The sequence below is a fragment of the Mauremys reevesii genome, linkage group 9, assembly GCF_016161935.1.
Source record: "Mauremys reevesii isolate NIE-2019 linkage group 9, ASM1616193v1, whole genome shotgun sequence".
Lineage (NCBI taxonomy): Eukaryota > Metazoa > Chordata > Testudines > Geoemydidae > Mauremys > Mauremys reevesii.
In genome coordinates, this window is record NC_052631.1 from 33,979,007 (window position 1) to 33,997,162 (window position 18,156).

The 18,156-nt window shown below is 39.8% G+C and overlaps 1 protein-coding gene across 1 annotated transcript in view; it reads left to right on the forward strand.

Moving 5' to 3' along the window:
- Positions 1-18,156, forward strand: part of LOC120372074 (collagen alpha-4(IV) chain-like) — a 59,261-nt gene that overhangs the window by 36,212 nt on the left and 4,893 nt on the right. Inside the window, exons 4-7 of the mRNA XM_039488790.1 lie at positions 8,711-8,845; positions 10,391-10,435; positions 12,549-12,665; positions 16,704-16,772. Of these exons, the coding sequence (XP_039344724.1) occupies positions 8,711-8,845; positions 10,391-10,435; positions 12,549-12,665; positions 16,704-16,772 (366 nt within the window). The remainder of the gene's footprint in view (positions 1-8,710; positions 8,846-10,390; positions 10,436-12,548; positions 12,666-16,703; positions 16,773-18,156) is intronic.

The following is an 18,156-nucleotide window of genomic DNA, read 5'->3' on the forward strand; positions in this document are numbered from 1 at the left end:
TTTGTGCAAAAAAGGGACATTTTGCACTTTAAATGGCAAGTGTAGACATGCCCTAAGGTGATGCAATTGACATGGTGAGAGACTGGAACAAAGCTACATTAAAGTAGAGTGGGGACTACTCTAAATGTACACACTCTTCTGGCTCTTCAGCATAATTACACCAACTCAGTTCCTATATCTCTTCTCTACTGTCCCTCTTTTCTGCCCCACACTCCCCCCAGCAGTGGTCTGGCACACTTCCACATACCTGAGGTGTGCCATCTCTTGTTTTCCAGGGAAGAGGAAGTTCTTTAATATCCTGCAACACGTGTACTCATGTTAGTGGTTAGTGGAGCTCTTCTTGCTATTAATACAATGTTTAAATTGTTAAAGAAGAACTCAGAAAGAGAATACATGCATGCCTGATACTGAAAGATATAAGTACATGGGTAATGCAGAATACTGAAGCAATTAAGCTAGTTTATCTATGCAAACATGCTAATAACCTTGGCAGTATTGTGTAGGTCAGCAAGACCTGGCTGATGAGAGATGTATGCACAGCTATGAAAATGTTTCAAGACAGTTTTAACTTATGCTCCAATTTGTTCAGTTTCAAAACATTTTGAGGAAGATCACTAATTCTTGCCAACCTCACACAGGTCAAGGTTCTGTTCTGAGACTTCTATAGACCTTTTACTGTTTCCAGCCTTTCCATTCTACAGCCTCCTTAATAATCCTCTGATTCTTGACTGGGTCCCAGCATGCCATGAGCCCCTTCCTCTAATTCTTCATCACCACCACATGACTTTCTCTTCCACTGATTTCCCCCTGCTGACTCCAGACATGCTCTTGCAATGCTTTGTAATCAGATTGGCCTCAATGATTTACAAGAATCCCAGGTACTGTGCCAGAATTTAAGTGGTTACAGCATTTTCAGTTAACAGTAAATAATTAAAAACTTGTCCTGCCCTGACCCCAGAGTTGGGTGCCATTCACTTCTTTTGGTGTCGATTCTGGAGTTAAGTAGATTTAAAAAGCAAGCATCCATTCATGATCTGACCTGATCGGCTTCTGTTAAGAGATCATGTCAAATGCCTAGTTTAAGATGATAGCAAGTAAAACTCAACCTGTCTGATGTTCATTCTTTTTCTTTTGCAGTTGAAACAAATGACCTGTTTCAGATGAGTAAAATTGGTGCCTTTAAAAAAATATTTTAATACTTTATGGGAGAGAGCCCCACAGAATAGAAATTGCTAATTCAGAAATGTGAGGGGATGGGTGGCATATTGTGCCATGTGACGTGAAAGGCATACTACACAGGCTTTTGTAGCTGTTCTACCCTAACTAGGTTCTGTTATGCCATGCCACTGGATAGACAGCACAGCAAAGCTAGAAAGTCATCTGAACTTGGTAGAATCTAATTTTGTAATTTGAAATGACTCCATTCTGTTGAACCTGTTCTCTCTTCCAGATCTATTAGACCCATTATATAAAAAAGGTATAGCTTGTTGTAAATAAAGCTGGCTGAGTAGGATCCACCAGATACAAAATTTGGTGAATTTTGGCTCTTTCTGGGTATTGTTACGCATTCACAATGCATTCCCATTGTTTGCGTGACCCATTCCTGTGTATTTGGTATTCAAAAATACTGGACAAATATTACAAGTGAACAAAGGGCAGTCTATGTGAAGTATTTGAAATCTGCATTTGAAGTTTCAAACTGGACACCCAAGAAACTAGTAAGCTGAACTCACATTTGATAACAAATACATGTATTCTGCTCACTCATCAAAGCCAGTTTTGAAGGTCCACAAATTCACAGATACAAGAGTTTAAATAGAACTGAATCTATATCCTACTATTTGTAAATCACTTTTCCCAGTATTAACAGCTGTAGTAATAATAATAGTTTTTAATATTGAAAACTCCTGAGATCACCAGTTACACATTGTGCTTCACGTAAGTTATCTGAGAACAGCACTATGGATACAGTTGTAAAATTTCACCTTGAGGGCTAAATCCTAGGAAGAACACAAAGCCTAAATAACTGGGCAGCATACTGGGGAGGCAAGGTTGAGGGTGATGGAATCTGCCTAGCAGCAGACAGCAAAGTAACTGAACAGCTCCAGGGCTGTTATCGCAGTCCCAGAGCTTCAGTCACCCTCATATGCTCTCAATGGAACAAAAGTCAGTGGATCCACATAGGTGTAGATCATTTAGCCCCATGTTCACCTCACTACCTGCCTCCCCATAGAACCAAATCCGGGGTGTACCAGGGAACTGGAACCCACCTCAGAATACACTTCAGTAGCATGCAGGGTGTATGCACGGCATCCCAGTATCCCTAGTGCCACCCTGTACAAAGAATGGCACTTCTCCCACAGAGTGTTATCTAATGCAAGCCTAATACCCCTTATTTTTGCACAGAACAGATCCTGCTTATTTTCTAATCAAATTTGAATCAAGCAATACAATTTTAGTTGCATGCCAGACTAATAGTTCTGCAAAGAAATATGGCAAGAGGAAACGTACATTTTTAACCAAATAATGACCCTCAGAAAAACCCTTTAAGGCATTAGTCCCAGTGTTGATTAAAATATCCTAAGCAGGACAGGCAAAATACCTGTTTCATTAGAACATTAACCACATGACAAAACAAAGTAGTCAATGGCTGCTATCCCAAGTATTTGGCGCTATATATTCAAATGCAAGTGTCCTTTTACAGCTACAGAAAGCCCATAGCAAGTTCTGTCATCTGTTGCAGAAAGAAATGTTTTCTCTCCTGGGATTTCAAAAAAGAGGAGGAATAAATGCATTTAGTTATATTTGTGTACAAATTAAATAAAAAGGGAAAAGAATCTGCAATTTAACTTGTTGATTTAACTTGCCCCTCCTGCAGATTTTCCCAGCGGCCAGGTCCAGGTGGAGGGTTTTTGCCTGGGGTTCCTCTTACATGTCATCAAGTCATTCTGTCAGGAGGATGGGTTCTCCTCTACTGAACAAATGGGGGCTGGTTTTGCCACAAATTCAAAGGTCTCTCAAGGGCCACATGGATTTGAATAACTGCACTGCTCAGGTCATCCTTCAGCCATACCCTGGCTCAGTTGGTTCTGCTGTACTTATAAGATTCATTTTGCACCCACGCTAAGTGCCTGATCCTGCACCATTGAAGTCAATGGGAGCAGGGCTTACTCATAGCTTTTTTTTTTTTTTTTAAAGACCAGAAAGGACCATTATGATCATCTAGTCTGACCTGCATGACAGCAGGCCATGGAAAGTCCTGCACTGAGCTTAGTAAATTGTGGTAAATTATATTGTTGCTACCTACGTTTCTTCTGCTATCTCAGTTAAACGTGATACTTTACTTCTTGCCCTAAGCTGTTGTGCACAGTTGCTATGCAATGTTGGAGAGCTGCTGAGTACCACGAGTGGGGGGCTGCATTTCAGAAGTGGTCGAAGTGATCTCTATCTCATATCCTTTCCCCAGCTCACAAAGGTGTGCTGTGGTTTAATTAATAAATGTCGAGATCCTCATATCAAAGTCAGTAACAAAATGCAAAATAATTACTGTTTTATTTGTGGACTCATATGCAAATATCCTACATCATCTCTAAAAGATGAGGAGGCTTAAACCATGGTCCTCTTAATTTAAGAAAAAATAAAGGAACAAATATAAAGAAAAGGGGCCTCATCACCCCAAACCCCTAATTGTAATTCAAGGAAAAGATTGTGTTCATACAGAATCAGTTCAAGTTAAAAAGTCTAAACTGGGTAAAATTTACCTCTCTTCTGTCACTTATAGAAATAATTTTACTACTGAAGCCAACAAATATCTGTCTACATCCCTTGTTGACATTTTGCGCTCTTCCAACCATTGAAATGAAGTGAATGTACTGGCTGTTGTTCCTGTGACTGGAGATTGCATTCCAGAATTCTTTGCTGCCCTCAAGTGGTCAGCTGTGAGCCGTACGCTTTCCCTTAGGAGATTGGGCTCAATTCTGCCCTTGGATTATGTTAGATACAGTAGTAGATAGGCTAAGTCAGAAAAGAAAAAAAAACAATCTTCAAAAGGAGGAGACTATGTTTCAGAGAAAAACAAATATAATAAAATAGTGACAGTGAAAAAGGTACACAGTAGGAAGTGTAGGAATGGAGGGGGTGTGTGAAGAAAAAAGAAAAACCTACCTATTACAAATTTAATAGAAAGCTTGCTGTATTCAATCTTTTGAATATAACATGAGTTAAAGTTCATTAGGCTACTTGGAGAAAAAAACCCCAAACCCTGAAAAATGTTGCTAACCTTTGGCTAGGGAAGGGAATAGACACCATCTTTGAGCCTTTCCCCTTTTGGAATATATATATTACCTACAATATATATACAGGTGATCTATGTAGTATTGCTAGGCATAGATATTAGTTACAGAGTTGTTTACAAAGAAGTTACCTAATAACCATCATATTAATTTTACAGAAATTTAGCAATTGTTGAATGCTACATTTAACTCTGGGAGAAAATTATGGAAGATATATAAGCTAGAAAAACTGATAGAAGTGCAAATATCACTTGAAAGAAAGAACACTCCCAATTCAGTCTGACTTTCACAGTCTCTTTGATTGTGCTAAAATCATGAGTCTCTGATTATGCTTCTGAGAGACTAAAATGTGGCACTCATTGGGTTCTAAAGCTTACAAAAGGTAGAATGTGCACTGGCATAGCCAGCAAAAGTTGTAATTGATACTAGGCATCTTACAGTAGGTATTGGAGACCCGATGAAGGTTCCAGCGAGAAACAGTTATTATCTCGAGGAACGTATTTTTCCTGGAAATTAAACTCTATTTTCACAGAGAACTAAGCACAGGGCAAGATTGTACATTTTACTGCAAGCTGTCTTTGAATTATGAGTAGGCCAAAAAGTTTAAAATAACTGTAACAAATAAAAAATCAAGTAATTTTTCAAAGTCCAGCAAACTAGTACAGCTTCTCTGATTTACTGTCAGCTCTCCTGACCCTGGCTAAGCATCAGATCTTTCAGAAAAAGAGAACAGTAAGAAGGGAGTAAAAAGCAGGGTGGATAAAAATCAATTATTTAATTAAGAAAAACTGGATTTTTTTTAATTTAAATCAAATTTTTTTGATAAAATGCTTCTTGAGGAAATAAACTATCTAAAGATAGTTTTAATTAAGATACATTATAGCTCAAATATATCTCATCATGGAATAAGGATTATAAATTGTAATTCTATAGTATGAGACAATATATTCATGTAATGTTTAAGAAAAGTTTTGTAAATCATAGAAAATATAATCATAGAAACGTAGGGCTGGAAGGAACCTCAAGAGGTTATCTAGCCCAGCCCTCTGTGAAGAGGCAGGGCCAAGTAAACCCCTAGACCATCAGTGACAGGTGTCTAAGCTGTTCTTAAAAACCTCCAATAACAGGAATTCCATAACCTCCCTTGGTAAGTTATTAGAGTCCATAACTGTGCTTACAGTTAGAAAACTTCTCATAATATTTAACTTAAAATCTCTTTACCTTCAGTGGACACGGAGAAGAATTGTTCACAATCTTATTTACAACATCCCGTAACATATTTGAGGACAATTATCCAATCAACTCTCAGTCTTCTTTTCTCAAGACTAAACACACCCAGTTTTTTAATCTTTCCTCTGAGCTCAGGTTTTCTTTTGTCAATTTTGGGTGCTCTCCTTTGGACTCTCAGATTTGTCCATCTTTTTCCTAAAGTGGAGTGCCTGGAACTGGACACAGTACTCCAGCCTTTTTTGCAACTGCAGCACATTGTTGACTATATTCAATCCCAGATCCTTTTCAGCAGTACTACCACTTAGCCAGTTATTCCCCATTTTGTAGTTGTGCATTCAATTTTTCATTCCTCAGTGAAGTATTTTGCACATACCTTTACTGAATTTCATCTTGTTGGTTTCAGACCAATTCTTCCAATTTGTCAAGGTCATTTGAATTCTATTCCTGTCCTCCTAAGTTCAAGCAACCCCACCCCATTTGTCCTTATCTGCAAATTTTATAAGCACACTCTCTTCTCCATCATCCAAGTAACTAATGACAGACCCAAGACAGACCACTGACGGATCCCACTACATACGTTCTCCCAGCCTGACAGAAAGTTGTTTCAACCAGTTTTTCACCCACTTTATAGTAATTTCATCCAAACTACACTTTCCTACTTGGCTTATGAGACTGTCACATGGAACTGTATCAAAAGACTTACTTAAACAAAAACAAAAATCACATCTACAGCTTCCCCCTATCCACTAGGCCAGTAACCCTATCAAAGAAGGAAATTAAGTTGGTTTGGCATGATTTGTTCTCGACTAACTCATGCCAGCTATTACTTATAACTTTATTATCCTCTAGGTGCTTAATAATTGGAATAAATTATCTTTCCAGCTATTGAAGTTTGGATGACTGGTCTATAATTCCCTGGGTCTTCTTTGTCCCGTCCCCCTCCTCCCACACACATCACACTTTTTTTATTTGTTTTGTTTGTTTTTAATTCTATAAAGACAGGTACTATGTTAGCCCTATTCCAGTCCTCTGGGATCTCACCTGTCCTCCATGAATTCTCAAAGATAATCACTATGGGGTCCACAATTGCTTCAGCTAGTTCCTTAAGTATGCTAGGATCAGAGGGGTAGCCGTGTTAGTCTGGATCTGTAAAAGCAGCAAAGAGTCCTGTGGCACCTTATAGACTAACAGACGTTTTGGAGCATGAGCTTTCGTGGGTGAATACCCACTTCGTCGGATGCATGTAGTGGAAATTTCCAGGGGCAGGTAACCTGGAAATTTCCACTACATGCATCCGACGAAGTGGGTATTCACCCACGAAAGCTCATGCTCCAAAACGTCTGTTAGTCTATAAGGTGCCACAGGACTCTTTGCTGCAAGTACTCTAGGGTGAATTTCAGTAGGCGCTGCCAACTTGAATACATCCAATTTATCTAAATATTCTTTAGCATGTCCTTTCCCTATTTTGACTTGTGTTCCTTCTCTCTTGATGTTCATGTTTATAAATGAGTTCCAATAGTTCATGGATTAGGGACCCAATTTTATGGAGTTCCAGGGGCTTCTGTATAGATTATTTAGGTTAATCTTTCTATCTACCCAATGGGACTCAGTGCTCAGTCTAGAAGATACCATCAGAGATGCTTACTTTTGCAGTTCTCAAACTGTGGATTTGTGTCTCCAGAAATAACATGCTTGTTAACAGCAAAAATGTTTTAAAATAAATATATAGAGGTGAGAAATAACAGACCTCAACACTATTGTCCCTCTGCACATTTGTGTACACAGAGTCAATCCCTTACCTCTCTCTAAAAGTGCAAAGTTTCAAAAAATTCAATGAATAGAAGATTGTTGGGGGCAGAATAGATCTGGACAAGGAGAAGTCTGGAGATAAATGTGAGAAGGGTGGGACAGGCAGTAGAAACAAAAGTGAAACTGTTTGAGCAGCATATTCCAGAAGTCTTGAGGTTTTTCTGAGTGTAGCCTTCATTGATTTGAGATCTACCATACCATTCTCTCACTAGAAGGGAAAACCTATAATGACAGCAGGCAGTAAAAGAGATCCAGTTTGAGAATAAGAACCATTCAAGAAATATATGTTTGCTGCTGATGTTTTAAAGAAAGTCACACAAGTGAACTGGTGGAAGTCACGTAAGCACTTGAATTCAGAGACTGTTGTAGTGATAATCTCACTTTTAACAGAAGTAGCTGCTTCTGGCAGTGTGAAAAGAGTATTTTCTTCCTTTGGACTAATTCATTCCAAATTGAGAAATTGTTTGGGACCGGAAAAAGCAGGAAAGCTTGTTTTTCTTTTCCAGATTATGAACAAACAGGAAAATGAAGGGAAAGATGACTGAATTAGCTGCAGAAGCCAATATTTTAAGTTTGTCATGTTGACCTGGCTGACATTGTCAATTTAATTTTTTTTTTAATAATGCCACAGGACTCTTTGTCACTTTTTATAGATCCAGACTAACACGGCTACCCCTCTGATACTTAAGTTAAAGAGTGACTGTCAGCTGGACAATCACTTTTTCCTCTAATGATGTTGTATTTGCCAGTAACACCTAGAATGATTATGGGGGAAAGAACTTAGTGAGCAAACCAGTTCCTAATATTTTTCAGTTTGTTTATTTTGTGCACATAGCAGCACTTTGTGTATTGCCATTTTACTGATTCGCCAAATAGGTAGTTTCTCCCTCACTGAAACATCAACAGGTAAGATGAACAGATATACTTTTTTTTAAAGGTACTTAAAAAAAAATTCCAACCATTCTAATGAAATGGTACTCAGTTGGAACCTAGATTTTTTTTTTAATTAGTCATTATAAAATGATTCAGATTGACAGGTAAATTTTCAGAAGTGGACAAATGATGTAGGAGCTTAAATCCTATAGGACTTTAGCACCTTTTACATTTTATTCAAATCAGAAACATGCCCAAAGTGTAGTATTCGACTGCAATATCAATAGAGAGTAACCACAACAACATAAAAGTAAAGTCACTCCCAAAATATTTTTCAAAGCGACTATCTGAAATATTGGTAATTATATTACTAAACATACAATTTATAAATATTTCAAACTTTGTTTTACTCACAGTGTTCTCCACACCATCAGCAGCAGCCAGAGGGAGATTAAGTATATTTGTTTACTGAACTACCTCTGAATTATTTCTTCTGTTTCTTTCAGGGTCAGCCTGGTCACCTAGGGGCTCAAGGTCCAATTGGATCTTTGGGATGTACAGGGCCAGATGGTTTGCAAGGAGAAAAAGGACAGAGAGGTGAGAATGGGCTGCCTGGGCCCGCTGGAGAAAAGGGTGATAAGGTAGGAAATAGCATGGGAAGGTCTTTTTTAGTATATAAAATATAACGGTGAATATTGCAAAATGAAACAAATCAAGAACAATAAAAGCCTTTACTGAATGTTAAAATTACATCGGCATCTCCTGTTCTTACTCATGCAAAACTTCCACTGAAATCAGTTATAGAGCTGCTTGAGAAAGAACTGCAGAATTTGGCCCCACATTATTAAATCGAAGTTGGCAGTAAAAAAGTTAAAATTCAGGGGTCTAAATGTCCATTTGATATGTTCCACCTCACTCACATTAGCATCAAGAAGGTTACATGCACATATGTGGGGGAAGAATAGAACTTTAAAATAATACTGTACAGTAGGCATAACTTTGCCACCTTTGGCTATTTATTGCATTTTCATAATAGGCTACCCAGACAAAGCTTTAAAACTCTGTGGGAATTTGTTATATAAAATACAGCAGCTAATTTACTTAAAGATGTACCAATGAGAACACAGATACACAGAGACATTCACATACAGAACCATTTATGGAATCATAAATGGTGCCTTTTATTATAATTAATTATATATATATTATAAGTCAGCCCACAGTTCTACAATCCTTCAACCTTTACCCTGGCTTTCACTGGTCTAATTCCATTGACACCAGTGTCAGTGAGATCAGAATTTAGCTTCTCATGTACAACTCCGCTGAAATATAGAGCTTGATCCTCCTCTGGAGTCAATAGAAATTGTGCCATTGATATAAGTGGGAGCAGAAGCCAGCTTGTAATATGGCACATACTATTATTTTACACATTATGGCTAAATTCATCTTTTGAGTATTCCCTTGTGTTTTAATGGATGAAATTGGCCCTAAGAATTTAATATTGTCCCCCACCAGTATCATTTGTGGCATTCATAGCTATCATTGATAGTTGTTCAAGATACACTAGGTGGATAACCTCAGGCGGAGTCTGTCCACTTTATATCAGAGATGCTAGGTGGGTGAGGTATATCTTTTATTGGACCAATTTCTGTCGGTGAGAGAGACAAGTTTTCAAGCTACACAGAGCTCTTTTTTAGGTCTGGGAAAGGTAGTCAGAGAGTGTGACAGCTAAATACAAGGTGTTTTACCATAACTGGCCACTTGACCTTGAATGGTCTCTTACAGTATGTGTTAACTATTTATGCTAAACAATCTGTTCCACCTTGCATTTAGCTGTGACATTCTGACTATCTTTCCCAGACCTGAAGAAGAGCTCTGTGTAGCTCAAAAGCTTGTCTCTCTCACCAGCAAAAGTTGGTCGAATAAAAGATATTACCTCACCCATCTTGTTTCTCTAATATCCTGGGATCAACACAGCTACAACAACACTGCAAACATCTTATATAACCATTTATCCTGCAGTGAGTGAGTGTTAAATTCATGATTCAAATGCGACTTTATTTCCTGATAGTTTTTTACCTAATTTTACAGTACCACATCCTCATGTTGTCTTCAGTTTTTAAGTGTTCTCAAAGAACAAAATTGTAAAAGTGATTTTTTAATTATTATTACTATTATTTTTTTAGGGCCCAACAGGAGTCCCAGGATTTCCTGGTTTAGATGGTGTGCCTGTAAGTACACTGCCAATATTGTGTTATAAAGATTACAATTCGTCTGAACCCATAGGGAACTATTTTAACAGATTATCTTAATAATCAGATATGGTTAGTTTTATACCCTTCATTACTGTATCACCTGGAGAGCTGCATATTTTGTACATGTGTGAAAAACAAAGTAAACCATTATTATATTTAGTATTGATAATACTTCACACTTAACATGTTTTCCAAAAGACAGTACAAACCAACTAATTAAATCTATTAACACCCCTTTGAGGTAAGTAAATATTATTATTCCCATTTTACAGAGCGGGGACTGGAGATAGAGAGGTTATCTGAGACTTGCACAAATCCATGCAGCACGGAAATGCCAATGCCAGGATTAAAAACTAGTAGTCTCTAGCTCCAGGCTCTAAAGTAGACCACACGGCTTCTGAATACATTCTTAAAATAGCAAAAAGGATCCCAAGTAGTAGTTCTTTTTCTGTTGAAACACTTTGAGCACCGTCCAGCAGTCCTTACTCAAATAAAAACCCCATTGAAACCAGCAAGAGATTCCTGAATAGGAACTATAGATCTGGACACCTCAGTATTAAGGTAGATGGATATACAGCTTTGTGTACAAGCTGTCATAGATTATCAGGGTTGGAAGGAACCTCAGGAGATCATCTAGTCCAACCCCCTGCTCAAAGCAGGACCAATCCCCAGGCAGATTTTTACCCCAGTTCCCCAAATGGCCCCCTCAAGGATTGAACTCACATTTTAGCAGGCCAATGTTCAAACCACTGAGCTATCCCTCTCCCCCTCATCTATAAATGGAAATGAGTAGGGTGAAAGGATAGGATGCTCTATTAAATCCAATATTTTGAAAATTATTTTCTATTAGAGTTAAATCCTGGGAGGCCCTTTATAACTACACAGGGATCAACCAAAGTGGAAATAGTGCACTTTGGATGTGCACGTAGGCCAGGAAGCAGAGATCCTGTGGAGGGGATCTCTGATCCATTTGTGCTCTGTGTTTGCTCTCCATATCCGTCCATGTAGTTGGGATTCTTGCTAGAGGAGCTGTAAAATACATGGCTCTCATAAAACCAAAATCTAGCATAGAGAAGACAACAGGGTTGTGTCTGCTAGAGTTGTCTGGAAAATAGAAATCCCTTTTCATGAAAAATTGCATGTTTGGTAAAAAAATTATCCTGAATCAGGATGAAAAGTCAAGGATGCAAAATTTTTCACAGGAAGGGATTTTTAAAAAAGTATTGTTTCAGAAGCACTGAAATGGGATTTTTTTGATTTGCCAGCTTGCTGCTTGGAAGGTTCTTCTGCCAGAAAACAATCTTCCAGGTTGGCAGCTGAGGAGTAGTCATTTCAGTTTTCGCAATGGAAAACCTAACTTTTTTTTTGGTAAAACTGAAATTTTCAATTTTGCTCAAAAGGCATTTTCAGTAGGAAAATTATTCTGATGGAAAATTCCCAACCAGCCCCACTGTCCGGTACTCTTCCCATCCTATATAATAGTGAATGGTCAGTGCATGGGGGCGTTGAAAATCAGTTCCTCCATCCCAGAAATTTGTGTGTGCATTTTCCTGAGCTCACAGTATGTTTGACTCAAGTTGTGCCTTATTTACTTGAATTGCATCCTAGCAGTAAGAAAGGGCCTAGTAGTTTGGGATGACCTTAGTGTATGTCATTCACAAGGAATAAAACCTTTCCATGTTTCCCCAAATGTGATAGCTCTTTATTGCTTCCAGAAGGAATTTACTCTCAAAGAGCTTAATTTTGCTTCCATTGAAGAAAAACTTTTCGTATTGATTCTAATGAGAGCAGCATCCAGCCTAATTCTCTGTGTCACCCGGAAGAGCTACTGTGCGTTAAAGAAGGGAATGTAAGAGCTATCAGACCAAACACTCTAGTTTCAGATTACAGCCCCGTTGAGCCTATTGCTAGGTGTAAGGAAAATTCTCATAGATTTCAATGGGAGGCTTTTCCAGTGTAAGGAGTATAGAAGTGAGACCTATGTGGGTGATCCTCTGTCCCAGTTCTGGGTTACCAGTGTCACTGCTGTGTTTAGACAAAACCTGAACCTAACATGCCACATCTTTACATGTAATTAAACCCTCACTAGGGATATCCTGGAATTGAAGGGTCCAGGGGCAAACCTGGCTTGGATGGCTGCAATGGTTCAAGAGGAGATCCCGGATTTCCAGGAGAGAGAGGGTGTATTGGACCAAGAGGCTCATTTGTAAGTTATGAACTTTATTATAATACATTTAAACTTTCTCTCCAGGTTAACACCTTTTAAAATTAAAGGGGCATTAGACTATGGCACTAGGCTTATGGCTCTGGCTACCTGAGCTCATGTCCTGACTCAAGCTGCTTCTACACTGCACCTTTTTTGAGCTGCTGACTGGGCTTCTCACTCCTGTTAGCTTCAGTGAAGTGGAGGGTGCTCAGAACCTTGCAGGATCCGATGTTAGGTCAAAGATGAAATTAAGTTTGCTAACCCTTAAACTGAAGTTCTGCAATACTTGATCACACAAGAACTCCTTCAAGCTCAGGGAACACAGCTGTGTCTGGTCTGGCCTTTATGCAGGGAAAGTTCCCTATGCTACATACCACTGGTGTTATAGTATAGAGAGCTGTGTAGGAAACATACTTGCATATATTCCCACACCTTTCAGGCGTGCCTTTACTCTACTTGCCTAAGCTATGCCTCACCGGCTACACTACTGTTTACATGCTAGAGGGACTGTATGGGTATGTACTCCATATGCAGTTGAAAGAAGCATGCTGTGTAGACACACCTTGAGACACACACAAGCACCTTGTGCTCCCATGTAATAGCCAGCCACAGTCTGGCCCCGAAGTACATTTTATAAGACTGAAATATTTAAAATTACCTCTAAGATTATTAGCTTTTCCCTCTGAAAACAGAAAGTGTGTCTGAATTAAAATTGGTCCAATATTTTAATACTGGCTAAAGGAGATTAAAAACTCAGAACCAGATCCTCAGTTGGTGGAAACTGGTATAGCTCCAGTGACTGCAATGGAACTATGCTGATTTACGCCAGCCAAGAATCTGACCCACAGTCTTTGACCTTTTGCAAAAACACGGAATGGCTACCAGGTCATTAGGTTAAGTGCTGCTCTAAATTTTCTAAACTGAACAATAAACAGTTCTGGATGTTATGCTAAAGTCTAACACGTTTAACTGAAGGTACTTGGTTGATCACCATGTGTAAGCATTATACTACTTGAAAGACATTAGAGGTCACCGTGTTTGCTGTATTTGAGCCTTAGTTTAATAGAAAGATCATCTGAGGGAAGACGCAATGAATTGATTAATCTGTGCCAAAATTAGTACTGTGCTGTTAGCACCATTTCTGAATGTTACCCTATGGCCTTATTGTTATTTATTGTTTGTAATCCAGGAATGCTCCATGACATGGCTAGTACTGCTCACACTAATAGCCTGAGGCCCTGACTCAGCAAGTTACTAATACACATGCCTAACTTTAAGCACATGAGCAGTCCTATTGAAGCCAGTGAAACTATTCAGATGCTTAAAGTTAGGCATGTACTTAAGTTCCTTGCTGAATCCAGGCCTAAGAAAACAAGCAATATACAAGCAAAGGGTAAAGCAGAGGGATAAAACATGATCCAAATACGATAATTAACCCTCCCAACATTTCTGGTGGCGCAGTTTTAATAGGCTGCAACATGCCACCAGCACACAATTTGATAAAAATCTAACCCACTACACCTTTCGGAACAATAGAATAACTTCTGTCCAACATGGTAACGGTATCTGCTAGGAAATCTCTGACTGTACTATGTCTTATGGACTAGACTGTCACCTACAAGAAGTAGAGGGATGAGATAAAAGAAAAAGTGAGACATGGAACAAAATTATAGCCTGAATCCGGCTGGTTCAAGGAAATCTGAGCCTTTGCAGACCTATCACTCCCAGCATATAAAAGAACATAAAACAACAGACACACAGCCTTGGATCTGAACTAAAATACCAACACCAATAAATTGGGCTTTCTAGGAAAACATGACAAAGTCAGAGCAAATATCTTAATTATCTATTTGAGTATAATAATGCCACATTAAACTCTGTATATAGACTGACTCCAATTTACTAACTGATTTATTGCATCAAATACCCACTTGATTACCTACTACCAGTATCTCAATGGACTGTTAATTTCCCTGTTACTTCCTGTTTATATCATTTTCCTGTATAATTTCATATATAAACTAAATACATGTTAATTTCACTTATCTTAAATATATGCCTATTACTGTCCCTTTAAATCACAAATAAATGGTTGGAAAAATTAAAGGAAGGGTTGACAATATAAAATCTTAGCTTAAGAAGCTGAAAAGGTGACAAGATTCGTTTAATAAAAATATTTTGTTGTACAAAGAAATCAAACTTGCAATTTGTTTAGAGACATAAGTGTAAATAAGGCAGAGGTACATATAGCTTTCAGTGTGACAGTTCCAGAAAGGCCTCTGTTTAACAGGTCCATTCTGCTATAGCAGCATTTTTCAGTGTTCAGGTTGCTACCCAGTACTGGGTCGCGGCATGTAAGGCACTGGGTCACTCTGGTCAGCACCATCGACTGGGAGTTAAAAGTCCTGCCGATGGTGCTGCCCAGCTAAGGCAGGCTAGTGCCTAGCTGTTCTGACACCGCGCTGCATCCTGGAAACGGCCAGCAGCAGGTCTGGCTTCTAGGCAGGGGAGCCACAGGGCTCCGCACGCTGCCCTCGCCGCAAGCACCGCCCGGTCAATGGGAACTGGGGGGCGGTGCCTGCGGGCAAGAGCCACGCGGAGCTGCTTGCGCCCCTCTGCCTAGGAGCCAGACCTGCTACGGCTGCTTCAGGTGCGCAGCACAGTCCGCGGTGCCAGGACAGGCGGGAACCCTGCCTCTGCGCCGCTGACCGGGAGCCGCTGGAGGTAAGTCCGTGCCCCAACCCCAAACCCCGATCCCCTGCCCCAGCCCTGAGCCCCACCCAAACCCAGAACCCCTCCTGCACCCCAAACCCCTCCTCCCCAGCCCAGAGCCTGCACCCCCAGCCCAGAGCCCTGACTTCCTCCCATACCCCGATCCCCTGCCCCAGCCCTGAGCCCCACCCAACCCCCGAACCCCTCCTGCACCCCAAACCCTTCAGCCCCAGCCCTGCCCCAGAGCCAGCACCCCCAGCCCTGAGCCCCTCCTGCACCCCAATCCTCGCCCCAGTCCAGAGACCACGCCCTGCACCCCTCATTCCTAGCCCAACCCCGCAGCCCTCACCCCTGCACGCGAACCCTCTGCCCCAGCTCTGAGCCCACCCCAAACCCCTCATCCCCAGCTCCATTGTGGGTCGTGGACATCAACAGTTTTCTTCAACTGGGTCCCCAGAAAAAAACTTTGAAAACCACTGTGCTATAGCTACCTCCAGCTGTATGCAGCTGCTGCTCTTCACTTTATTATTGCATTCCTGTGATAATTACTTTCCTATTCATTTCTGACCTCAAGCTTTAGAATGTCAGTGTACGACTGGGCTGACACTGTGATTCATTGAGTACAGATTCTGGATATTTATGTTCTATGGAAGATGATATCCTGGTTCTATTGAAGTCCAGCCCTGGGGCATCCACGGAAAAAAAATAGTGGGTGATTTTGCTAACTTTCATCGACAGCAGTAGGGCCAGGATTTCACCAAGCGTGATTTTGGTTTATTGTGAGGAGTAAGTGTTAAGGGATAAGTGTTCTGATATATCCATTCCTTCTGAGTACATCATGCTCTTCATAGTTAATTAAGCACAGACATTGTTTTGCAGGAGCAATGAAATCTGTTCCTGCTGAAGCAGATTAAGATTTTGTGGGTACCAAGACAAGCAAAGTTATGTGTGGACTCTACAGCAAGTCCCATGGACATCACATTAGACATCACATTTATTTTTGGTATAAAGTGTATGTACTAATGATTGAAGAATTTAGTTTCTTTAGATACAGCAATCGGTAGCTCCAGATTTCCTACTTTAAACAGGATACCACTGGCTTCTTATAAATCCTGGTATGAACTTCTAGGAAAGGTAAAGAACTTGCATGCCAGTAGCCACTGCATCCACTGAAATTAAATATGGCTGGGAGTTATAGAGAGTATTAATGCCATCAAAACTGAGAAGTTATCACTGAAACTGTACAGTAGCTTAGAGTATCAGAGGACAGATCATAATGTTATTACAGAACATAATCTGATTTTTAATTACTGACTGATTTTTCAGGGTGTTCTTGGGCAAAAAGGAGAAAAAGGAAACTCTGCATATATTTCAGATTTCATTAGAGGTGCTCCAGTAAGTATATTATTGTGGAAATAATCATAAAACGTAGGAAGACATGTATAGCAAATGTGAGTATTCTAATAACTCCAAATTGTTTAATAAAAGCTAATTTATCTCTTTTAAAAACAGAAATTAAATGCAAATATGTTAACTGCAGTAGACAGATTGAGATATTAATTGTCCTAAAGTCAGGAAATTCCCACAACAGCTATAAATTGCTCCCCAACTCTCTATGGACATATAGACAGGCATTAAAATTAACATTGTAGACAGTAATGGAAAATTCTACAGATGTACAAAAGAAGCTGAATTAGGGCTGCTGCGGGAATCAGAACTTCAAATTGCCATGGACATTTATGGAAGTATAATCTCAGGCTTGTATGTACACAGGGCCAAATCCTGACCTAGAGCCAAACACTTGTTGTATTTTGGGGCTGATGGGTAACACAGTTGGCACAGTGAGTTGACATAACACATGGATGAAAGCTTTGTAGCTGATTCTCTCAGTAAGATGCCTTTGTGCTCCCTAATTGCTTCCAGTTACTGCTTGCTGCTGATTGCAGGTTTGGTTTCGTATGCATCTGCTTCCTGCACACCACATCCATATTATTGTTTCTAACAGTGCCTACAATGTACTAGGTGCTTTTCAAACATAAAAGAAGGCATGGACTCTGCCCCAAAAGAGGTTATACTCTGGCTCTGATCTTGCAAACACTTATGCACAAATTAACTTTACCCACCTTTGCAGCACTGGGATCTAAAAGATAGAGCAGAGAGAGAGAGAAGAGAGAGAGAGAGATGGAGGTTCAGGGAAGGGGAAACAGCAAACTAGTAGGATGCTGATAAACAAAGCAATAAGGTACTGGGGTTGGCCGCATCATGATAATGCAAAATTTTAACGATGCTTTAAAAGAAAAAACAAACTTATGAGCATATCTTTAACTGGTGTAAATAATATAGTTCCACTGACGTCAGTGGAGCTATGCTGATTTATACCAGTTGAAGTTCTAGACCTTTATATCTCAAGAGATATAAACTAATCCTTCACTGCCCTACAACCATGACAAAACTCCCTTTGAATTCAGTCGAGCAGAGCTGACACATAGTGAGTGCTCTGCCATGGTAGTCATGCACATCTCTTGGTGGACTCACTCCTTTGTACTCTGGACGGATGCTTGAAGATAGGAAGAACGTTTCCTTCTCTCTTCCATTCTCTCATACAGTGGTACACCAGAATGCAGGCTGTGGCTCATTATCTTTTGCATTTACTCTTCAGTTCATCTGGAATTAGATTAATAGTAAAAACTTTACTTAACCCTATGTTTAAATGTAGGGGGTTTTGCTAACTTGAATACAGTACAGTGAAACGGTTGAGCGAAGAGCTGGAGCTGTCACC